Source organism: Takifugu rubripes, chromosome 10 (assembly GCF_901000725.2).
Source record: "Takifugu rubripes chromosome 10, fTakRub1.2, whole genome shotgun sequence".
Taxonomy (NCBI): domain Eukaryota; kingdom Metazoa; phylum Chordata; class Actinopteri; order Tetraodontiformes; family Tetraodontidae; genus Takifugu; species Takifugu rubripes.
The window spans coordinates 1,840,470-1,863,401 of record NC_042294.1 but is presented as its reverse complement, the minus strand read 5'-3'; the positions used below and the strand labels follow the sequence as shown (position 1 = coordinate 1,863,401).

The window sequence follows — 22,932 nt, the reverse complement described above, 5'->3', positions numbered from 1 at the left end:
TGTTCATGCTGAACGATCTTTTTTCTCTCCGTCTCTGTATTTTGTGACCTTTGCACCATGGCCTGACCTTGCTCTGTGTTTAACACATGGGAGAATCCGAACTACAGAAATAAGGTTTGGTGTGTGCCGTTAAATCCAACACTCAATTTTTTACGTACGTTATCTGAAATTCCCACCTGCTGCTATCGGCACAAATCAATTCTCCTCGGAAATATTATAGGGCTCGATGCGGAGAAGACTTTTCCATAAAATAATCTATATGCTGTGTATTGAAGAGATAGAGAGATTCTTCAGGTGCAGTGACATTTTAAGGTCAGCCATGAAAGACAAACACGTGAGTTGGAAGAAAATCATTTTTCCCCACTGGTAAATATGTTTCCTTATCAGGCTCCCACAGTAGGTTGGAAAGGGAAGGAAACATATGCAAAGGAGAGACGTGTGTGAGTGTGTGTGTGTGAGTTCTTATGCCTGTCAGGTGAAACTGCAGCTCAGTTTTCTTTTTTCATCCTCCTGTAAACATGAATTCTATATACTGAAAACAGAGATTGGGATGCTGCTACTGCAGGAAAAATAGGAAAGATGATCAAGTCTGCTGGGTTTCAAAGTAGCTACAGTATATATTGATGTTTGTTAACCCTTGATAGGCAAAACTAATATGTGGCTTCAATTTATGACTGACTCAGTCAGGAGGCCAGCCAGTAAATGATCCCTGGCTTACAGAAGCTCAGAGCAAAAGTAGGAGAAAAACACATGTAAAATGTTCTTTTCTGTTCTCTTCGAACTCCCCCGTCAGTAGCAGAAAGGCAGATCAACAGGGACGACGCCTGTAAACTGGTTTCGAAGGCACCTTTCTCATCGGGTCCCAGGGGAAGGACCTCCTTTAGAATTTCCCAGTTCACTGTTAAACTGTCACTGCCGGCTCGGTTGAAAAATGCAGCAGTGATGGTTCGAACACTGGTTTCTCTCACCGAAGGTTAACAATCACTTTTGGGATGCACACAGATCATTTAGCGACAGGCTAGGTCGCCGCTTATATACATAAAGCTTTAATCTGTCTTCAGTCACCCTCCGTTCACCCTTACTGTCAGACTAACATTGCTGGGAAAAGCTGACAGGACTGGTTTGATGAGACATTAAAGCACAGAAAGTTTTAAAAATGTTACAGCATAATAACGTCAGCAAAAAAAAAAGAGGAACCAAACATTAAAATATACACATTGGGGAAAATAAGCATTTGAAACACGGCTGATTTTCAAGTTTTCCCACTTACAAAGAATGGCAAAATTGTTGGTACGCCTGAACTATGAGAGATGGAGTCTAAAGAAAAACAAGATCCAGAAAATTACATTATGAGACCTGTTCATTTTAAAGACACCCTCCTGAGGTAGCAACCCACAACCTGGGGGGCGGGGTCAATGACCTGAAGAGAGCTGGAACCACAGGGTCAAAGGGTATCATTAGGAACACACTACTATCCCATCGTGGATTTAAATCTGGATGATCCCACATAATAAAGCCTGTGTGACTACAAGCCCACAGCTAAGAGGACAGGGCTACTGCAGTATTGAGGAGAAGATGTTGCGGCCATGTATTCTGGAATTTTGAGCAACACCCTCCCTGGTGCAGGAAACTTTTGACCGCTGGAATTTTGAACAAAAGTTCTAGTTTTCATATTGTGCCAAACACTTAATTCATACAATAGAATGCAAATTGTTTAAGAAAAACACACAATATGAATTCTGGATTGTTTTGTTTTTTTAAGATTCTGTTTCTCACAGCTGAAGTGAAGCTCTGATTAAACTTATAGACCTCCACATTCTTTGTAACTGGGAAAATCGGTGGTTTATCAAATGCCTATTTTCCCGACTGTAGCTGCTTTCACTCTCCTGAGTGTGTTGTAAATTAGACGTGAAAAACAAGCGCAGACTCGCCGCTCCACAGACTCTGATACCCAGATTAGCCTGATTGGTCAACCGGTGGACACAAACACACTCTTCCAAATTTCGATTTTCGATCATAGTTCAACAGAAATGAAACATATTTAGTGTTTATGAGCAGCCTCGACCACAACGGTGAGATTCTATATAGGAGTTGAGCTGATCATTTCAGTGCTGTGTGAGGATCGATTGTCTGCTGACATTTTGTCAATTTTGTCCACATTTCTCCTCCTGGCCAACTTCAAATGCTTTAAAAATGTTGTTCCAACAAAGATTATTTTATCTTCCTTACCTTCTGTTCATCTTTCCATTGTACACAAGTGTTTGCTGTTTGTTGGACTGATCCAAACGTGTTCATTTGTTCACTCCGACGGCTGCTGACTATCATGTGGTGCTGCAGCCATTTACAGGTGCTGCTTATGCAGGTGGGGCCAGCGTGTGTCAGACATTCAGTGTTAATGGTCCAAAAGTCCCATCCATCCATCCATCCATCCATTCTCTACCGCTTATCCGGGGTCGGGTCGCGGGGGCAGCAGCCTAAGGAGAGAAGCCCAGACTTCCCTCTCCCCAGCTACCTCCTCCAGCTCATCCGGAGGGATCCCCAGGCGTTCCCAGGCCAGTCCTGGGTCTCCCCGGGGGTCTCCTACCGGAGGGACATGCCCTGAACACCTCACCAGGGAGGCGTCCAGGGGGCATCCTGACTAGATGCCCAAGCCACCCCATCAGGTTCCTCTCAACACGGAGGAGCAGCGACTCTACTCCGAGCTCCTCCCGGATGGCAGAGCTTCTCACCCTATCTCTAAGGGAGAGCCCAGCCACCCTACGGAGGAAGCTCATTTCAGCCACTTGTACCCGTGATCTTGTTCTTTCGGTCATTACCCAAAGCTCATGACCATAGGTGAGGGTAGGAACGAAGATCGACCGGTAAATCGAGAGCTTCGCCTTTCGGCTCAGCTCTCTCTTCACCACAACGGACCGGTGCAGAGTCCGCATTACTGCGGATGCCGCACCGATCCGCCTGTCGATCTCCCGCTCCATTCTTCCCCCACTCGTGAACAAGACCCCGAGGTACTTAAACTCCTCCACTTGGGGCAGGATCTCCTCCTTTACCCGGAGAAGGCACTCCACCTTTTTCCGGTCGAGAACCATGGCCTCGGATTTGGAGGTGCTGATTCTCATCCCAGCCGCTTCACATGCGGCGGCGAACCGATCCAGTGATAGTTGGAGGTCACGGGCCGATGAAGCCAACAGGACCACATCATCCGCAAAAAGCAGAGACGCGATCCTGAGGTCACCAAACCGGATCCTCTCAACACCATGACTGCACCTAGAAATTCTGTCCATAAAAATTATGAACAGAATCGGTGACAAAGGGCAGCCCTGGCGGAGGCCAACCCTCACCGGAAACGAGTTCGACTTACTGCCAGCAATTCGGACCAAACTCTGGCACCGATCGTACAGGGAGCGGACAGCCCGTATCAGTGGGCCCGACACCCCATACTCTCGGAGGACCCCCCACAGGATCCCCCGAGGGACACGGTCGAATGCCTTCTCCAAGTCCACAAAACACATGTGGACTGGTTGGGCAAACTCCCATGCACCCTCGAAGACCCTGCTGAGGGTGTAGAGCTGGTCCACTGTTCCACGCCCAGGACGAAAACCACATTGCTCCTCCTGAATCCGAGGTTCGACTATCCGGCGGACCCTCCTCTCCAGTACCCCTGAATAGACCTTACCAGGGAGGCTGAGGAGTGTGATCCCCCTATAGTTGGAACACACCCTCCGGTCCCCCTTCTTAAAAAGAGGGACTACCACCCCGGTCTGCCAATCCAGCGGCACTGCCCCCGATGTCCACGCGATGTTGCAGGGTCGAGTCAACCACGACAGCCCTACAACATCCAGAGCCTTAAGGGACTCTGGGCGGATCTCATCCACCCCCGGGGCCTTGCCACCGAGGAGTTTTTTGACTACCTCGGCAACTTCAGCCCCGGAGATACGAGAGCCCATCTCCAGGTCCCCAGGCCCTACTTCCTCACTGGAAGGCGTGTTGGTGGGATTCAGGAGGCCCTCGAAGTATTCCTTCCACCGATCCACAACATCCCGAGTTGAGGTCAGCAGCACACCATCACCACTATACACAGTGTTGACAGTGCACTGCTTCCCCCCCCTCAGACGCCGGATGGTGGTCCAGAACCTTTTCGAGGCCGTCCGAAAGTCGTTCTCCATGGCCTCACCGAACTCTTCCCATGCCCGAGTCTTTGCCTCGGCAACCGCGGTAGCTGCACTCTGCTTGGCACGCCGGTACCCATCTGCTGCCTCAGGAGTCCCACAGGCCAGTAAGGCCCGATACGACTCCTTCTTCAGCTTGACGGCATCCCTCACATCGGGCATTGCCGCCACGACAGGCACCAACCACCTTGCGGCCACAGCACCGGTCAGCTGCCTCAACAATGGAGGCACGGAACACGGTCCACTCAGACTCAATGTCCCCCGCCTCCCCCGGGACATGGTCAAAGCTCTCCCGGAGGCGTGAGTTGAAGCTCCTTCTGACAGGGGACTCTGCCAGGCGTTCCCAGCAGACCCTCACAACACGTTTGGGCCTGCCAGGTCTGTCCGGCATCCTTCCCCACCATCGGAGCCAACTCACCACCAGGTGGTGATCAGTTGACAGCTCCGCCCCTCTCTTCACCCGAGTGTCCAGAACATGCGGCCGCAAATCCGATGACACAACCACAAAGTCGATCATCGATCCGCGGCCTAAGGCGTCCTGGTGCCAAGTACACATGTGGACGCCTTTATGTCTGAACAAGGTGTTCGTTATGGACAATCTGAGACGAGCACAGAAGTCCAATAACAAAACACCACTCGGGTTCAGATCAGGGGGGTCGTTCTTCCCAATCACACCTCTCCAGGTCACACTGTCATTGCCAACGTGAGCATTGAAGTCACCCAGGAGGACGAGGGAGCCCCCAGAAGGGGCACTCTCCAGCACTCCCTCTAAGGACTCCAAAAAGGGTGGATACGCTGAACTGCCGCCTGGACCATAGGCACAAACAACAGTCAGGATCCGTCCCCCCACCCGAAGGCGAAGGGAGGCTACCCTCTCATCCACCGGGGTAAACTCCAATACACAGGCACTGAGCTGGGGAGCAACCAGAATTGCCACCCCTGCTCGTCGCCTCTCACCATCGGCAACTCCAGAGTGGTAGAGAGTCCAACCCCTCTCAAGAAGACTGGTTCCAGAGCCCTTGCCGTGCGTCGAGGTGAGGCCAACTATATCTAGTCGGAACTTCTCAACCTCGCGCACCAACTCAGGCTCCTTTCCCACCAGAGAGGTGACATTCCATGTCCCTAGTACCAGTTTGTGCAGCCGGGAATCAGACCGCCAAGGTCCCTGCCTCCGGCTGCTACCCAAAACACAATGCACCCGACCCCCTTGGCCCCTCCTGCAGGTGGTGAGCCCACGGGAAGGGGGTCCCATGTTGCCTCTTCGGGCTGCGCCCGGCCGGACTCCATGGGCAGAGGTCCGGCCACCAGGCGCTCGCCAACGTGCCCCACCCCCAGGCCTGGCTCCAGGAGGGGGCCCCGGTGACCCGCATCCGGGCAAGGGAAACTTGGTACCAATGTTGTTATTCATCATCAGGGGGTCTGGGCTACGCTTCGTCTGATCCCTCACCTAGGACCTGTTTGCCATGGGTGGCCCTACCAGGGGCATATAGCCCCAGACAACGGAGCTCCTGGGATCATTGGGACACGCAAACCCCTCCACCACGATAAGGTGGCAGCCCAGGGAGGGGCTCCAAAAGTCCCCCAAACGTGAAACCATCTAAATTCTGAGACTGTCCTTATCATCAGACCCACTGCTCATCAGAATGAAAAACAGAACCTGTTTCTCTCAGCAGCAGGGTGGAAAAGATCCTCGTCATGAGAGTCTGGGGGGAGACATCTGTCCAGGTGGCATCAGTGAAATCTCCCAGCATCCTCTGGGACACACACGTTTCTGCTTGCAAGGCTGAAATTGGCGTGAGGGGCTTTAAAATAATAAGTTGCAGTTAAAGATTTGACATTTCTGTTAGTAACTCTCCTGTGAGAAATAGGACTAAGTCTTTTAACAAGCAGTACTTTTAATTTGCTCAGGGTTGCCTCTAATTGGTCCTTATTTGTTAATTTTATCTCCCCAGTGCACAATTATTGATGACCCGGTCTCTTTTCCTATCAGAATCAGTGTGCTTCAGAATCATGAAGTGAAATGTTCCTGGTTTTTGCATCCTCTCCACCCGCCGCCACACTTGGTTACTGGCCCAATCTTTTAACCTGCTGAAACCTGAACTTTTTCCAATGTGCATTTACGCTTGTCTCATTGTTTGGGACAAGTGGCTACTTTCATACAGGATTTGCTCTCACCTTAATGTGCCCGGTGAAATGTTGGGTCTCGCTTGAATACATATGTTGTTTTAAATAATGAGTAGCCTGAAAGATTAACTGACATAAAAAATTTACTCATGGCGATTGATCACCTAAACTGATGTGATTTGCATTGCATTTGATATCCAAATGTTATGCTTTAGGTATTTATATTTTAGAATGGAGTTGTACATCAGTACATTTAGTCATTTGCATCATTTATACCTGCCTTAATTTTGCTGGTGTAAAAATGTAAAGTTAGAAAGACTCAGAGCCTGGAAGTGAACCCAAAAACAATCTCCAATGAAAGATGTTTTCTATACTGCGGAAATCTGCACAGCTCCAGGAGCTTTTATTCAAATATGTTTGTGCCACATGTCAGCAAAGATCGAAGGTGTCTGGGGGAGTCGGCAACAACGATTCTGCATGATCCCCCTCTAAATCTATTATATGCAGTGATTCTCGGCACGCTGGCGCCATATTACTGACAGATGATGCTCATTCAGTGGGGATCTGCAGAATGCTGGTGGTGGTCTGGCAATTCAAGGCCTATTGGGTTTGTCAGGCAGAACAGCAGCAGTTTTATAGCGTGAAACAGTCTTGCAGACACAGAGGCTCTTCTGCAGGACAGGTTGGGGTAAATGTCTTGAAAGGTGGTATTATCCTCAGGGTTGAGTGGAGTTGCTGAGGTCTGTACGAATCAGACTACTCTAAGCCTGCTTTTACTTCCTGACGCTCTGTAGTCCAACTTGTCAACCACGTTGTAGGTTTTCTCTCCCAAGATCAATTTATTTTACATGCATTTTACTTTGAAGAGAGAGTTCTGACTTGTTACCTCGTGAACAGGGACAAAGGTCCATGGTCAAGGGTTTTTCTATTAGAAACTTTAGTTCAAAGCCTCGGTGAAAATTCAAACTTTGCTTATGTGAGATATGTGGAAAAAATTGCCGTTGTGAACATGAACATGAACAACATGTATGACAGTGCAATTTTCAGAACATTTTATTATTTATTAGTCCAAGCATGTGCTGAATAGTGGATTCATACATCTATGTTTGAAAGCCAACCGATTTATCTTTACCTGTCTCTGCTAACACTGGCATTGGTGAAGGACATGTCTCGAGCCCTCAGCAGTCAATCAGCAGGCTGACACACTGACAGGCTGTGTCTACCGTTGGGTGCAAAATTAGGAGAAAGAAAAAGACATTTTAGATGTATAGATAGATTTTCAGGTGCACCAAAACTGCACAAGATTTACAGGTCATGATGTGACCAAAACAACGTTTTAACCAATCTGACATGAAAACGGGTATTTGTAGTAACAGAGCTGCAATGAAAATAACTTGAAATTAGATTGAAATAAGTCATTCACCAATAACTTGTCAGTGATCCCAGTAACATATGGACCACCTGACCTGAGTCCGTACGGAAGCTATTTTGAACCCTCCAGAAATGGAGTCAGAATCCACTGCCCACAGTTGGAAAAACCTCAGATCTTTGGTTGTAATCAACAGCCCTGTTCAAGTGAGATAGACATTTTTACCCAGTTCTACTGAAGTGAGCTTGTAGAAATTTTGAATGAGGATTTTGTAGGGAAATACAGTTAATGCGGCTCTGAACAAATTAGCTTTGCACTGACTATTAATGATGGGCTCCTGTTTCACCCACTATAATGCAAATGAATGCCTGGCTTTAGTACTTTAGTTGGCTGTGGAAAAATGAGCAGCCCAGGTCAGAATCAGTCAGTAAGTGTTCTGTGGCAGGCTTTGGATTTTACTGCTGACTGTAATAAACGAGCTCCTGTATCATCATACCTTTGGACATTTGTTAAGAGTCAATAGTACCAACCAAAGACTTATCAGACGTGTTGGTGCAAGTGTGAGGTCTTATGGCATGGACACCGGACTCAGGGATGGTTAATAGAAGCCCCAGAATCACGGAGGCTTTCCAGTCCGTTGCTTCACCGAAAAGCTCCTCCTGGAAGCCTCAACAACCAGTGAATATCGCCATCTGCTGGGAAAATAGGCATATGAAAGCCTATATTGGCCCATAGCGCGGAGAGTTTTACTGTTGCAGCAGTAACAGCAAAAAGAGTTTACATGGAAGAAGAATCCCTTAAAATGTCCAATTAAGCATATTCAAGCTATTCAAGGACAAAATAAAATAAACATCACTGTATGGGCTGAAATATATGTATTTTGTATAGGAATCCATTGTATGAGCAGCATTCTGGAGGCCTGAGTCAATAGCCAAAATGTTTCCTTTCGAATTTTAAGGAATCAAAATCACCAGTCTAGACTGTTGAGATGGCTTTTTAGCCCGAATTTAAGCTGGCCCGGATTGAAGGGAGGTTTAAACATTTACATAGAAGAGGAATCACCTCTTACCATTCAGTTTCATCCAAGAGAGAAATAGTTCTGCTGATAGAACCTGATATCTTTTGGAGCTGCCCAATTATCTAGTCATGCTGGTGATTATAAGAGTGATATAAAATATTTTTGGTGATAAAAGCAGCTGCTCTTACTCTACAATCTACCGGGGAAATGGTTCACCCCCTCTGTTGGTGCAAGACAAATATCTTGTAAAAAATATTAATAGCGGCCCACAAAAAACTAAAAATGGTTGTATAGCACCCCTCCAACAAAAACAGACTGTGTTTGTATTTTGACTAATGTTTAAAATATGGAAAGGATAACCTATGGGTGTTTAAATATCTGCAATACTTGGAAAAATGGATTCTATTTGTGACTACTAGAGATTCTCACTCAGACGCTAATTTATGAATCAGCTTATATCCCATTAGTATAACCTAGAGGAATGTTTAGGCCTCTTTTATGTTTTAATATATTTTGTACACTTTTTAAATGTTCATCTTATTTAAAAAAGTACCCAGAGATATTTTTTAAAATAATAATAAACGATGGTTTACACATACAATAAGGTCATCTTGCATAAACGGACATCAGAACATCGAAGAAAGTAACAACAGGTTACATTATTTCTTTAGAAACTGGACAATTACAGAATGCACCACAAAGCACCAGAAAGAACCGTGTATAGAAGAGCTGGTGATCTTCCAGGAAGTCTGTAGCTCCTCTTTCGGCCAGCAGGGCTTCTAAGAATCCAGGAGCAACGCTTTGACCGTCCAGAGAATGAACCAGAGCGGTCTCCTTATGTGATTTCTATTACGTCCTCAGTCGTGTTTTAAATGGTGAAAGAGCGCAGAGCGCGGATCAGTCTGAGTTAAGTTTAGTAGCCAAACATGTCTGGAAGAGGAAAGGGAGGAAAAGGTCTCGGCAAAGGAGGAGCCAAGCGGCACCGAAAGGTTCTCCGTGATAACATCCAGGGAATCACCAAACCAGCCATCCGCCGTCTGGCTCGTCGCGGTGGTGTGAAGCGAATCTCTGGGCTGATCTACGAGGAGACCCGCGGTGTGCTGAAGGTGTTTCTGGAGAACGTGATCCGTGACGCCGTCACCTACACCGAGCACGCCAAGAGGAAGACCGTCACCGCCATGGACGTGGTCTATGCTCTGAAGAGGCAGGGACGCACTCTGTACGGCTTCGGAGGTTAATTCTCCCTATCACTGACCCCAAAGGCTCTTTTAAGAGCCACTCACATCTTGTAAAGAGAATTCCTGTCCAGACTAGGGAAACCATATAGCAGAGTTCAACAAGCAATAATGACCGGACAAGGGGAAAAATAATTAGTGTGTATACGGAGGGACGCATTCGGAGTACAGAAAATGGTTGCAGCAAGTGCGGGAAAGGAGAGTGCGTCCTTAGGCGCACGCCGCGCGGGTACCCATCTTAAACTACTGCAGTGATTTAATTTAATATCGTCTGAACCAAAATAGAAGTTGGTGTGACATTACCGATAAATAAATGATCACGTCTATGGTGGCACCTTTTCTTACAAGCATCTGGATATGATCAGTGTATCAACATTCAATAAAAACCTCAGAACAAATGTGGCTAATATCAGTGGGACGACTATCAAGGAAAGCCAAGAACTTTACTGGAGGATCAGCTGCAGCAAAGTTGGCAAATAGGAACTGAGCTAGAGACACTCGAAATTGGAACAAAAGCCACACTGGCACCTTTTGACACTGTAAATAACCCTAGCATAGAAGCAATATTATGTATTGTCCTGAAATTTTAAGTCTGATAATCCTTTTGCATGTCATGTTCAATTTCAGTTTATTTAAAAAGAACTCAGAAGAGGCAGGTAAGAGAGCTACAATTAAAGGGGAGACTATGTAGAAAATTGAGAGAATTCAGTCTCACTAAATGCTAAGGATGGGCGGATCGATATATCGATACTAACTAAAAAAAATAATTAGGGGTGTATGGATCACTTTCCGCCGTTTTAGATTAGTTACTTAAATTAATGTGCCGGGACACCCCTATACCTGGCGGCGTATTGAGCTGGCCCATGTCACGTGACAGGAGGTAGCGAATGAGCATCAACGTGCAACATAGCCCGCCGAGCCGACAGAGTCAGCAAAAGGCAGAGCCGGAGGAAATAATCAGCCAGAGCCGCAATCGTCTTAAAGCAGAAAAGTGCACTAAAGGTGTGATGGTGTCGGACATTGTTCTAGTTAATTTTCTCATGGAACAACTGTCTTATGCAGGTTTAAAGGATAAGGAAATCCTAGTAATCAATTGGCCATAATAAATTGTATATAAATGGTCTGTATTTGTCTTGTGATTCGTCTTATATGTAATATTTTGACTAACAAATTGCCAGTAAGAAATGATGAATATACAAGAATCAGTATTGAATCCCAAAAGTGTGATATCACCCACCCTTACTAAATGCAGTTCAGTTCAAATTAGTTCAAGATATAAACGGTTGTGTATTCTTCTGCAAGCACCTAGGTTTCTGCATGAAATATGAATAGCAAATTAAGGAACCTTTACTCTGAAGAAAGATGTGGTGGCTCTTAGAAGAGCCTTTGGTTGAACGAGGACGCCAGCAGACATCTACTTGGAGCTGGTGTACTTGGTGACGGCCTTGGTGCCCTCAGACACAGCGTGCTTGGCCAGCTCCCCGGGCAGCAGCAGCCTGACAGCGGTCTGGATCTCTCTGGACGTGATGGTGGAGCGCTTGTTGTAGTGAGCCAGACGAGAGGCCTCGGAAGCGATGCGCTCGAAGATGTCGTTGACGAACGAGTTCATGATGCTCATGGCCTTGGACGAGATGCCGGTGTCGGGGTGCACCTGCTTCAGCACCTTGTACACGTAGATGGCGTAGCTCTCCTTCCTGGTCTTCCTCTTCTTCTTGCCTCCTTTGGCGGCCGTCTTGGTCACGGCTTTTTTGGAGCCCTTCTTGGGCGCGGACTTGGCTGGTTCAGGCATTCTGCTTCTACAGATAGTAACTCAGAGACAGGGGAGGGTCGCTCTTTATACCAGCGTCATGGAAATACAACTGTGTGGTCTCTCTCGTGTGATTAGCTAGAGGATAACCACGTGATTCATTTTCCTCAATTGTATGTGGGGACACTGACCTTGTAGCTCATATTATGAGTATCCGCACAAAGATCTTAATACAATTGTAAAAATGTCACTGTTACTGTGAAAATCATAACGTTTTCATACTACTCACTGTTTTAGAAATAATATATTAATGGCATTACTAAGAGTGTATGAAATTTACTTTTTTTAATGTCTAGAGCACAATAAATAGCAAAGAATATTAGTGGATCCTGTTATAATGAATCCAAATGCACAAGAAAATAAAATATACTGTTTATGTAGATTATACCTGCAGTTCATTGTGGATTTAAACTCATTTAATCATGCAAATGCCAAGTCTTATTGGATTCAACATGAAGAAAACTAATGGTAGTTTTACCCCTGACTTCTTGCCAAAGTTGTTCTTAAGTGTTAAGCACTTTTATTTGTAAAGTCTGAAGGACAGTTGGAGGTTATACGTGTTTTGATTCAAATTTTGTGGAGAGGGGGGGGGATGCTCCTTGAACAGACTTGTTGTGGCTCTTAAAAGAGCCTTTGTTAATGTGTATGAGCAGCTAGTTTAAGCTCTCTCTCCGCGGATACGACGGGCGAGCTGGATATCTTTGGGCATGATGGTGACCCTCTTGGCATGGATGGCGCACAGGTTGGTGTCCTCGAAGAGACCCACCAGGTAGGCCTCGCTAGCCTCCTGCAGAGCCATGACAGCCGAGCTCTGGAAGCGCAGGTCGGTCTTGAAGTCCTGAGCGATCTCCCTCACCAGGCGCTGGAAGGGCAGCTTGCGGATGAGCAGCTCGGTGGATTTCTGGTAACGACGGATCTCCCTGAGAGCCACGGTACCAGGCCTGTAACGGTGAGGCTTCTTCACTCCGCCGGTGGCCGGGGCGCTCTTCCTGGCAGCCTTGGTGGCCAGCTGCTTCCTGGGAGCTTTTCCTCCGGTGGATTTACGGGCGGTCTGCTTGGTTCTTGCCATTTCTGCGTTTCACTCTCTCACGAGCCGAAAGGACAAATTTACACAAACTACTACGAAGGCGCCGCTCTTAAAGGTACGGAGCAGCTGGCCCAACGATGACGCGGCTTCACACCCGGAGTCGTGATTGGTTGAAGGATGGTCGTGGCGCTCAGCCCCGAGCAGGCAGCGACCCACCAGCCGAAGTGCCGCTCCTTATTGGTGGATGCTGTCGTTTTAAAAGTCCGCCAAAGTTCGGAGCGAGCGGCTTTGTCTCGGATTGGTCGGGCAGGCTCAGCGGATCCGCTCGTGATCTATAAATAGAGAGCGTAGCAGGTAAGGTCAGTGTTTCACGGACTCGCGTATCTTTGATAAGTACATAAAGATGAGTGGTCGAGGAAAAACCGGCGGCAAAGCCCGCGCTAAGGCCAAGACTCGCTCTTCTCGGGCCGGGCTCCAGTTCCCAGTGGGCCGTGTTCACAGGCTGCTCCGCAAGGGCAACTATGCTGAGCGCGTTGGCGCCGGCGCTCCTGTGTACCTGGCCGCTGTGCTGGAGTATCTGACGGCTGAGATCCTGGAGTTGGCTGGAAACGCTGCCCGCGACAACAAGAAGACTCGTATCATCCCCCGCCACCTGCAGCTGGCTGTGCGCAACGACGAGGAGCTGAACAAGCTGCTGGGAGGAGTGACGATCGCTCAGGGCGGCGTGTTGCCCAACATCCAGGCTGTCCTGCTGCCCAAGAAGACCGAGAAGGCCAAATAAGTGTCTTTCTGTCCGAGCACCAAACGGCTCTTTTCAGAGCCACCCACACTGTGATAAAGCACGATTGTCCTAGGCTGTAAAGAAACGTAAAATTCGATTAGGATGACTAGCGTCAACCAGTGACGGCTGCTACAAGACGCAATCTATTATAAAAACCAGTGTTAAATGCGCGTCCCATCAATGATCTTAAGCTAAACCGGTCAAGGGGAACGACTGGCATTTGTCATTAACCCAGCATGAATCTGTTTACATTAGTCAATAACATTTGAAAATATGTATTTGAAATTCAGCTTTATATTGGCAAGTTCCAGGATGGAGTCATAAGTCAGTGTATTAAAAGTTAAGAAGTAAGCCCTCCTAAGTGTGTATGTGTATATATTGTGTGTGTGTAGGTATGTATACACACAGCCCTTGGGGTTATTTTATGACCCTCATTAGTTATTTATCATGGTGTGCATGTCTAAAAATCAAGATGTAGCAGGAATGATGTCTGAGATGTGGTGGTGGCTCTGAAAAGAGCCTTTTAAAAGAACCCTCTCAGGGTTGCTCGCCATCCTTTACTTCTTCTTGGGTGCTGCCTTCTTGGCTTTAGGCTTGGCTGGAGCCTTCTTTGCTGGAGCTTTCTTGGCTGCAGGTGCCTTCTTTGTCACTTTCTTGGGACTTCTGTTCACCTTCTTGGGGCTTTTTGCGACTTTCTTCGCTGGAGCCTTCTTTGGAGACTTCTTGGTGGCTGCGGGCTTCTTGGCTGCTGCCGCTTTAGGCTTCTTGGCTTTTGGGGCTGCCTTCTTGGCCGCGGGCTTCTTGGCTTTCGGGGTTGCCTTCTTGGCCACGGGCTTCTTGGCTTTTGGTTCCGCCGCTTTCTTGTTCATCTTGAAAGACCCAGAGGCTCCGGTGCCCTTAGTCTGGACCAGAGTCCCCTTGGTCACCAAGCCCCTGACGGCGATCTTGACACGGGCCTTGTTCTTCTCCACATCGTACCCGTCGGCTGCCAGATTCTTCTTCAGGGCGGCCAGAGACACGCCGTTGCGTTCCTTGGATGCGGACACGGCCTTCAGGATGAGCTCGCTGATGCTCGGGCCCGATCTCTTCACTTTGGTAGCCTTCTTCTTTGCGGCTTTCGCCGGAGCGGCTGGTGCTGGCGCTTCTTCTCCCATCTTCGTCGATCGTTGTCTCAATGAGGTGACGAGTCCGCGGGACAAAACTGCACTTAAACGCACCATGCGGACCGTGAAGACTCAACCCGCGGGCCGCCTGCTCACAGCCGTCTGCAGGGCGCCGCACTTGTGCTTTCTCTCCTTCCAGAAAATGTGAACAAACGAAGGAAACCGAATCGCCGAATGCTGCCCGTGGACCGAACCGACAGCGAACACTTTCTTCTACACACTCAAGTCACAAAAGCTTCCCATAGCTGCGCTGTTTCATTTGTTTAGCCACGAAACCTCAACGACTCACCGTCACAACCACCGACGTCTGGAGACATTCACCTGCTAAATCTCTCCTAAAATCTGTGAAAATGCAACAATCTTCATCTAGAACACGTTTCCTGGTAGATCACAAGTTTCTTCATTGACTCCGGCTGAAAACAATAATTTAATTCTGAACACTTTTTCAAAAACGGGAGTTATTCTACAAGCAGCAAACACATTTCTGATGGTTGAGGCTCGATGGCGGCAGCGCCGATGTCAAACTCGTTAAGCCCGATTTCTAAAGATTATTCTAAAACAATGATTAAAAAACACTTTACATATCTTTAAGAAGTTACATTTATCATACTATTTGTACACATTCCTTCATAGCTGGCTGGCTTTCAAATGTCCGAGAGTCCTTTGTAGCCTGAAAGTGAACGAGGAACTTTGCAAAAGTGACCGTGCTAAAGTCTATCATCTTACTTTGAATTCCCGAACTCGAATCGGGACTAAAATTTATTCTTGAGACATTCATTGTCTCCTCCGTTAAAATTGTCATTTTTTCTTGAAGAGCACAAAATGGACAATATCAGATTACATTCTATTTCGCCAATTGTCTAATTTAACAGTGCGGACAACAAATTGATAATGCCACAGAATTTTATTAGCACTTACTGCTAAGACACACTGGCATTAAGGACATCTCAGTAACAATGCTATAGAATGTATGTTTTACAACTTAATATTGGGTGCCAAGACATATTGGAAGTCTTAAATTTGTACAATATCTGATACAACTGCGTCATCCACTTTGTGTGGTCACTACATTTTGTGCATGTGCTACACGTTTAAATGTTAAATCATGGTGACTATCCTGAAGAAAAATATAATATAGTCATGGAAATACCACTGTGTGGTCTCTCTCGTGTGATTGGCTAGATCATAACCACGTGACTTTTTTACTTGAGCGGTTGGTTAACGTTTACCCCCCTCCTTCGTCCAGTCATCATCTGGAATTGAATATTGTATGGGTGGATATCAAAAATATTGGAAATTATAAAATGACAATGAATAAGTAATGAAAAATAACCAGGAAAGGACAATACAAGATATGAAGTAATTATGTTAAACATAATTAGCCCTATCAACAAATGTTAAAGTTTAAAATTTGATGTGAAGTATTTGCCCTTGGTTTACCAAACAAAACTCAATGAAACATCTTCCTGGCCGAAAAGGGTCATTTAAAAAAAAAGACATCGAGACTGGTGTATCTTTGTGGATCTGCCTCAAATTTAGAATTCACACTAAATATTTAATAATTTTTACCTCATTTTTTACAACATTTTAGTTGCTTTGTTTAGAATATATGAAGTAATTATTTTGTACAATATATTAAGCCCCATCAACAAATGTTAAAGTATAAAATTTGATTTGAGGTCTTCATGCTTTGTTTACCAAAACATTTTATGAATAAAGCACATCTTCCTCATTACAAATGGTCATTAAAAAATATCTAGACTGGTGGATTGTAGTTTTATGTGGAGATGCCTCAAAATAAAATGTTCACTGATGAAACATTTGACAATCACCTGTTTACAGCACTTCACCTGCTTAAGAGGAGATAGTTAAATTGATTACCCCCGCCCCCCATCCATCCCCCTTTGTAAAGGTTCATTTTTCCTCTAGCCTCCCAGTTTTGAGTGTGAATAGCTTTGTCACCTATTCTTCCGTTGAAGTGGCTGGGTATGTTCATTACCAAACACAAACGGCACGATAACTCATGTTTAAGTCAGACTAAATATTTGCTTTTTGGTCTTCTACAGCTCTGCTACCAATACGTCATTTCATGTTCTTGTCGACCTTGCTCCAAGTATATGGTTTCCCCTCAACTGGCCAGGTTGCGCTGAAATTCTACTCTTTACAAGATGTGAGTGGCTCTTAAAAGAGCCTTTGGGGTCAGTGATAGGGAGAATTAACCTCCGAAGCCATACAGAGTGCGTCCCTGCCTCTTCAGAGCATAGACCACGTCCATTGCGGTGACGGTCTTCCTCTTGGCGTGCTCGGTGTAGGTGACGGCGTCACGGATCACGTTCTCCAGAAACACCTTCAGCACACCGCGGGTCTCCTCGTAGATCAGCCCAGAGATTCGCTTTACACCACCTCGACGAGCCAGACGGCGGATGGCTGGTTTAGTGATTCCCTGGATGTTATCACGGAGAACCTTTCGGTGCCGCTTGGCTCCTCCTTTGCCGAGACCTTTTCCTCCCTTTCCTCTTCCAGACATTCTTGCTGTTTGACTAAAGACAAACTGACTCCAGTGCTGCGTTCGCTTCGTATTTAAAACAAGTCTGAGGACGTGATTGAAATCGGTGAGGAAGACCCTTTGTTTCGTTGCTGGGTCGCCCCTGCTGACTGAAACAGGAACTACTGTTTTATTAAATAATGTCAATTATTGTGAGATTGAGAAAATCAATAAACACCTGTTGATGATGTGTGTTTGTGACCCGACTTTTAAACATTTTGATGCGTTTTGCAGCCTCCTACGTTTGCCTCTCTCATGAATTAAAAGAAGATGGAGCAACACGTTTAGGTGTTGCATGGATAACGTAAGTCAAAATAGTTTTAGGCACATTCACAATTGGGGTAAATAATGATTTCACTGTCAACCCAGAGATATATGGCAGTTGAATATTTACAATGAATCCATAAAATCTTGTCCACACATGTCAAAGAAGCTTTACATAATAATTCAGAATAATTCAAACTCCAATATTGGTGGGAAATCTGATTTTCAAAATTATTCTCCAAGTCTCAGCCCATCATTCCTGTTTTCTTTAAGTACAAATATAAATTGTAACAAATGTAAATTAAACAAAATAGAAAATATAGAGATTTAAAGTGAAACATGTGAATCTACAAATAAAAACAGATGAAACAGATGAACATAATGTGTGTGATATAAATTTAAAACTGCTTCATTATGTAGAGAAATCACAAAGGGATGATGAAAAAGAAAAAAGAGTGCGATCCTGGACCAAATGGACTGCCCATAGAATTGTATGTAAATTGTATAGATGAAATTACATGGGAGTGGGTGAAATGGTTAACAAAAGAAAAGAAAAAGGTAAAATATTCTTTATGTGGAAAGAAAAGACAAACTTTTCTGAACTGATAGGTGTACATCATTAAATAACGAGGTATGGAATAGGAAATGATAAACAATAGAAATAAAACAACATAAACCCATTACTTCCTTTTCAAATACGCTTTATTAAAGTCTCACACAAGAAAAGACAAACAATATATAAAACTACATCTTTGACATTTTCATGTCTACAAGATAAACACAAACATAGTACGGTACATTAAGATTTGGTCTGTTTGCGACATCAACAGGTGCCAAGGTGTTGTTTGTTCTTAAGTCCCGTGTCATCTGCTTCTTCAGCTCAGCTGTTATTTGTTCAACCACACAGTGTTGTTGATGTACAAATTAGCTAAGTCACCACCACACACACGTAACTTTGTTACAGTGATGCAAATAACCATCCGAAAGAGCTCTTGTTGGAGTAAGGAAAGTTTTTCTAAAAAAATTCCATATTATACTGATTTACTCTTGATGTTTATGTTTAAACTTTAAGTGATATCTTCTGTTAGTCGTCTGACACTCAAGCAATAGACGTTCCATTGTTTCCTCCTCCTCTTCATTGTAACATAGCACCATTTCAGAACTGTCTGGACTGCTATATGCCCCCATTGATATCTCTCTCTTTTTAGACCAGGTAAGAATTTTTATTACCCAAGCAGCCTTTATGTTGGGTCCTGAGGAAATATTTTTGCAATACCCAATCTTTAATTTTAGACCTAAGTCCATTACTTCTAAAACTCCCTCTTTTTGTTATCAGGTCCATTGCTCCCAATGACTCCTGTTTGTGGGCACAGGTTGCATGAGACATTGTTCATTTTCTTCAGTTGTAACTTGATGTCATCCAGGTTAATAATGTCTTAATGTGTTTTATCCATTTTTTTGCTTGGGGATCAACATATTTTCCCATTAAGTCGCAATAGTTCCCATTTTTGTTTAACAATCTACAAGGAAACTTACAAAAAAATGAAAATTTTGTCTTGAATGGTCTCCCAGAGGAAGATACCTGGGTCTTTTAGGATTCAAGTTTTATTGGAATATCATGTTGAGTTCTTTCTCTAGTCCTGTTACGATTTCAGGATTCTTAAACAAGCCAGCATTTGTCAATTGTCAAGAAACTTTTCTATTGATTTTTCCAAGTTGCAGGAATGCTTAAGTCAGATGGTCAGACTTTACTAACACATTGTTTTTGTATTAAATTTTGTAAGAAATATATACATAAGTCTATTCTTGTTTTTGTGTTATCAAATCTCGTAAAATCTATTTTATGGGGAGGGGGGCAAGACTTTAAAAACATCCTTTATGCCACATTTCTCGCTCATTGATTTTAGTGTTTTTTTGCATTTGTCCGTTTCAGAGGTTGTTGAGTTATATCCTTTTGTACTGTGTAGGCATTGAAACCACCGCATAAACCTTAAAGATATGCAAAGTATTTTTTTAATCGTTATTTTAGAATAAGCTTTAGAAATCGTGCTGAAAGAAGCTTGTTATTGTTCCGAGTGGAACAACAATTATTTTAGCATTACTGGATCATTCCATATTATATGAATGTGTTGCCTGCACTTTTAAATATAAAAAGGGGACAGAACCTAGGAAAGAATCTGTTTCCATTTTATTGCTTTCACGAAAAATTAGAGTGAAAAATCGTTAGAATGTCGAGTTCGGGAATTCAAAGTAAGATGATAGTCGTATAAAACTTTATTACGGTCACTTTTGCAAAGTTCCTCGTTCACTTTCAGGCTACAAAGGACTCTCGGACGTGAAAGCCAGCCAGCTATGAAGGAATGTGTACAAATAGTATGATAAATGTAACTTCTTAAAGATATGTAAAGTGTTTTTTAATCATTGTTTTAGAATAATCTTTAGAAATCGGGTTTAACATCGGCGCTGCCGCCATCGAGCCTCAACCATCAGAAATGTGTTTGCTGCTTGTAGAATAACTCCCGTTTTTGAAAAATTGTACAGAATTAAATGATTTTTTTCAGCCGGAGTCAATGAAGAAACTTGTGATCTACCAGGAAACGTGTTCTAGATGAAGATTGTTGCATTTTCACAGATTTTAGGAGAGATTTAGCAGGTGAATGTCTCCAGACGTCGGTGGTTGTGACGGTGAGTCGTTGAGGTTTCGTGGCTAAACAAATGAAACAGCGCAGCTATGGGAAGCTTTTGTGACTCGAGTGTGTAGAAGAAAGTGTTCGCTGTCGGTTCGGTCCACGGGCAGCATTCGGCGATTCGGTTTCCTTCGTTTGTTCACATTTTCTGGAAGGAGAGAAAGCACAAGTGCGGCGCCCTGCAGACGGCTGTGAGCGGGCGGCCAGCGGGTTGAGTCTTCACGGTCCGCATGGTGCGTTTAAGTGCAGTTTTGTCCCGCGGACTCGTCACCTCATTGAGACAACGATCGACGAAGATGGGAGAAGAAGCGCCAGCACCAGCCGCTCCGGCGAAAGCCGCAAAGAAGAAGGCTACCAAAGTGAAGAGATCGGGCCCGAGCATCAGCGAGCTCATCCTGAAGGCCGTGTCCGCATCCAAGGAACGCAACGGCGTGTCTCTGGCCGCCCTGAAGAAGAATCTGGCAGCCGACGGGTACGATGTGGAGAAGAACAAGGCCCGTGTCAAGATCGCCGTCAGGGGCTTGGTGACCAAGGGGACTCTGGTCCAGACTAAGGGCACCGGAGCCTCTGGGTCTTTCAAGATGAACAAGAAAGTGGCGGAACCAAAAGCCAAGAAGCCCGCGGCCAAGAAGCCAACCCCGAAAGCCAAGAAGCCCGCGGCCAAGAAGGCAGCCCCAAAAGCCAAGAAGCCTAAAGCGGCAGCAGCCAAGAAGCCCGCAGCCACCAAGAAGTCTCCAAAGAAGGCTCCAGCGAAGAAAGTCGCAAAAAGCCCCAAGAAGGTGAACAGAAGTCCCAAGAAAGTGACAAAGAAGGCACCTGCAGCCAAGAAAGCTCCAGCAAAGAAGGCTCCAGCCAAGCCTAAAGCCAAGAAGGCAGCACCCAAGAAGAAGTAAAGGATGGCGAGCAACCCTGAGAGGGTTCTTTTAAAAGGCTCTTTTCAGAGCCACCACCACATCTCAGACATCATTCCTGCTACATCTTGATTTTTAGACATGCACACCATGATAAATAACTAATGAGGGTCATAAAATAACCCCAAGGGCTGTGTGTATACATACCTACACACACAATATATACACATACACACTTAGGAGGGCTTACTTCTTAACTTTTAATACACTGACTTATGACTCCATCCTGGAACTTGCCAATATAAAGCTGAACTCCAAATTTTATTGACAAATGTAAACAGATTCATGCTGGGTTAATGACAAATGCCAGTCGTTTCCCTTGACCGGTTTAAGATCATTGATGGATGCGCATTCAACACTAGTTTTTATAAAAGATTGAGTCTTGTCGCAGCAGTCACTGGTTGACGTTAGTCATCCTAATCGAATTTACGTTTCTTTACAGCCTAGGACAATCGCGCTTTATCACAGTGTGGGTGGCTCTGAAAAGAGCCGTTTGGTGCTCGGACAGAAAGACACTTATTTGGCCTTCTCGGTCTTCTTGGGCAGCAGGACAGCCTGGATGTTGGGCAACACGCCGCCCTGAGCGATCGTCACTCCTCCCAGCAGCTTGTTCAGCTCCTCGTCGTTGCGCACAGCCAGCTGCAGGTGGCGGGGGATGATACGAGTCTTCTTGTTGTCGCGGGCAGCGTTTCCAGCCAACTCCAGGATCTCAGCCGTCAGATACTCCAGCACAGCGGCCAGGTACACAGGAGCGCCGGCACCAACGCGCTCAGCATAGTTGCCCTTGCGGAGCAGCCTGTGAACACGGCCCACTGGGAACTGGAGCCCGGCCCGAGAAGAGCGAGTCTTGGCCTTAGCTCGGGCTTTACCACCGGTCTTTCCTCGACCACTCATCTTTATGTACTTATCAAAGACACGCGAGTCCGTGAAACCCTGACCTGACCTGCTACGCTCTCTATTTATAGATCACGAGCGGATCCGCTGAGCCTGCCCGACCAATCCGAGACAAAGCCGCTCGCTCCGAACTTTGGCGGACTTTTAAAACGACAGCATCCACCAATAAGGAGCGGCACTTCGCCTGGTGGGTCGCTGCCTGCTCGGGGCTGAGCGCCACGACCATCCTTCAACCAATCACGACTCCGGGTGTGAAGCCGCGTCATCGTTGGGCCAGCTGCTCCGTACCTTTAAGAGCGGCGCCTTCGTAGTAGTTTGTGTAATTTTGTCCTTTCGGCTCGTGAGAGGGTGAAACGCAGAAATGGCAAGAACCAAGCAGACCGCCCGTAAATCCACCGGAGGAAAAGCTCCCAGGAAGCAGCTGGCCACCAAGGCTGCCAGGAAGAGCGCCCCGGCCACCGGCGGAGTGAAGAAGCCTCACCGTTACAGGCCTGGTACCGTGGCTCTCAGGGAGATCCGTCGGTACCAGAAATCCACCGAGCTGCTCATCCGCAAGCTGCCCTTCCAGCGCCTGGTGAGGGAGATCGCTCAGGACTTCAAGACCGACCTGCGCTTCCAGAGCTCGGCTGTCATGGCTCTGCAGGAGGCTAGCGAGGCCTACCTGGTGGGTCTCTTCGAGGACACCAACCTGTGCGCCATCCACGCCAAGAGGGTCACCATCATGCCCAAAGATATCCAGCTCGCCCGTCGTATCCGCGGAGAGAGAGCTTAAACTAGCTGCTCATACACATTAACAAAGGCTCTTTTAAGAGCCACATCAACTCTTCTAAATAAGATTATTCCTAGAACTGAAACTTTTTTTTTTTTAAATCACTGTTGCAGTTCTTAGTCCAGGCATTAAATGTTTATTGTACACAAATACATCTATTTTGAAAATCATA

General features: G+C 45.8%; 9 protein-coding genes across 9 annotated transcripts; 4 read left to right on the top strand and 5 right to left on the bottom strand.

Moving 5' to 3' along the window:
* The first annotated feature begins 9,292 nt into the window (after positions 1 to 9,292).
* Positions 9,293 to 10,298, top strand: LOC101076622 (histone H4). The gene has a single exon (XM_003979172.3). It carries the CDS (start codon positions 9,604 to 9,606, stop codon positions 9,913 to 9,915), a length of 312 nt encoding a protein of 103 aa, XP_003979221.1. The 5' UTR covers positions 9,293 to 9,603; the 3' UTR covers positions 9,916 to 10,298.
* Positions 10,299 to 11,277: 979 nt separating this feature from the next.
* Positions 11,278 to 11,746, bottom strand: LOC115251292 (histone H2B 1/2-like). Its single transcript, XM_029843022.1, has one exon. The coding sequence runs from the start codon at positions 11,699 to 11,701 to the stop codon at positions 11,327 to 11,329; it is 375 nt and encodes a 124-aa protein (XP_029698882.1). The 5' UTR covers positions 11,702 to 11,746; the 3' UTR covers positions 11,278 to 11,326.
* A 582-nt stretch (positions 11,747 to 12,328) lies between these two features.
* LOC101076854 (histone H3) lies at positions 12,329 to 12,905 on the bottom strand. Its single transcript, XM_003979173.3, has one exon. It carries the CDS (start codon positions 12,786 to 12,788, stop codon positions 12,378 to 12,380), a length of 411 nt encoding a protein of 136 aa, XP_003979222.1. The 5' UTR covers positions 12,789 to 12,905; the 3' UTR covers positions 12,329 to 12,377.
* Positions 12,906 to 13,021: 116 nt separating this feature from the next.
* LOC101079120 (histone H2A) lies at positions 13,022 to 13,613 on the top strand. Its single transcript, XM_003979718.3, has one exon. The coding sequence runs from the start codon at positions 13,150 to 13,152 to the stop codon at positions 13,525 to 13,527; it is 378 nt and encodes a 125-aa protein (XP_003979767.1). The 5' UTR covers positions 13,022 to 13,149; the 3' UTR covers positions 13,528 to 13,613.
* Positions 13,614 to 13,803: 190 nt separating this feature from the next.
* Positions 13,804 to 14,721, bottom strand: LOC105419724 (histone H1-like). Its single transcript, XM_011621394.2, has one exon. The coding sequence runs from the start codon at positions 14,679 to 14,681 to the stop codon at positions 14,085 to 14,087; it is 597 nt and encodes a 198-aa protein (XP_011619696.1). The 5' UTR covers positions 14,682 to 14,721; the 3' UTR covers positions 13,804 to 14,084.
* A 2,143-nt stretch (positions 14,722 to 16,864) lies between these two features.
* On the bottom strand, positions 16,865 to 17,236 carry LOC101076884 (histone H4). The gene has a single exon (XM_003967830.3). It carries the CDS (start codon positions 17,215 to 17,217, stop codon positions 16,906 to 16,908), a length of 312 nt encoding a protein of 103 aa, XP_003967879.1. The 5' UTR covers positions 17,218 to 17,236; the 3' UTR covers positions 16,865 to 16,905.
* Positions 17,237 to 20,431: 3,195 nt separating this feature from the next.
* Positions 20,432 to 21,133, top strand: LOC105416979 (histone H1-like). Its single transcript, XM_011607766.2, has one exon. It carries the CDS (start codon positions 20,483 to 20,485, stop codon positions 21,077 to 21,079), a length of 597 nt encoding a protein of 198 aa, XP_011606068.2. The 5' UTR covers positions 20,432 to 20,482; the 3' UTR covers positions 21,080 to 21,133.
* Positions 21,134 to 21,339: 206 nt separating this feature from the next.
* Positions 21,340 to 22,109, bottom strand: LOC101077111 (histone H2A). The gene has a single exon (XM_003967831.3). The coding sequence runs from the start codon at positions 21,989 to 21,991 to the stop codon at positions 21,614 to 21,616; it is 378 nt and encodes a 125-aa protein (XP_003967880.1). The 5' UTR covers positions 21,992 to 22,109; the 3' UTR covers positions 21,340 to 21,613.
* A 111-nt stretch (positions 22,110 to 22,220) lies between these two features.
* On the top strand, positions 22,221 to 22,807 carry LOC101077337 (histone H3). Its single transcript, XM_003967832.3, has one exon. The coding sequence runs from the start codon at positions 22,353 to 22,355 to the stop codon at positions 22,761 to 22,763; it is 411 nt and encodes a 136-aa protein (XP_003967881.1). The 5' UTR covers positions 22,221 to 22,352; the 3' UTR covers positions 22,764 to 22,807.
* The last annotated feature ends 125 nt before the right edge of the window (positions 22,808 to 22,932 follow it).

Bases quoted from the DNA above. Each gene is read 5' to 3' on its own strand.
- LOC101077337 (XM_003967832.3), top strand. From the start codon at position 22,353: ATGGCAAGAACCAAGCAGACCGCCCGTAAATCCACCGGAGGAAAAGCT.
- LOC105416979 (XM_011607766.2), top strand. From the start codon at position 20,483: ATGGGAGAAGAAGCGCCAGCACCAGCCGCTCCGGCGAAAGCCGCAAAG.
- LOC101076854 (XM_003979173.3), bottom strand. From the start codon at position 12,788: ATGGCAAGAACCAAGCAGACCGCCCGTAAATCCACCGGAGGAAAAGCT.
- LOC105419724 (XM_011621394.2), bottom strand. From the start codon at position 14,681: ATGGGAGAAGAAGCGCCAGCACCAGCCGCTCCGGCGAAAGCCGCAAAG.
- LOC101076884 (XM_003967830.3), bottom strand. From the start codon at position 17,217: ATGTCTGGAAGAGGAAAGGGAGGAAAAGGTCTCGGCAAAGGAGGAGCC.
- LOC101076622 (XM_003979172.3), top strand. From the start codon at position 9,604: ATGTCTGGAAGAGGAAAGGGAGGAAAAGGTCTCGGCAAAGGAGGAGCC.
- LOC101077111 (XM_003967831.3), bottom strand. From the start codon at position 21,991: ATGAGTGGTCGAGGAAAGACCGGTGGTAAAGCCCGAGCTAAGGCCAAG.
- LOC101079120 (XM_003979718.3), top strand. From the start codon at position 13,150: ATGAGTGGTCGAGGAAAAACCGGCGGCAAAGCCCGCGCTAAGGCCAAG.
- LOC115251292 (XM_029843022.1), bottom strand. From the start codon at position 11,701: ATGCCTGAACCAGCCAAGTCCGCGCCCAAGAAGGGCTCCAAAAAAGCC.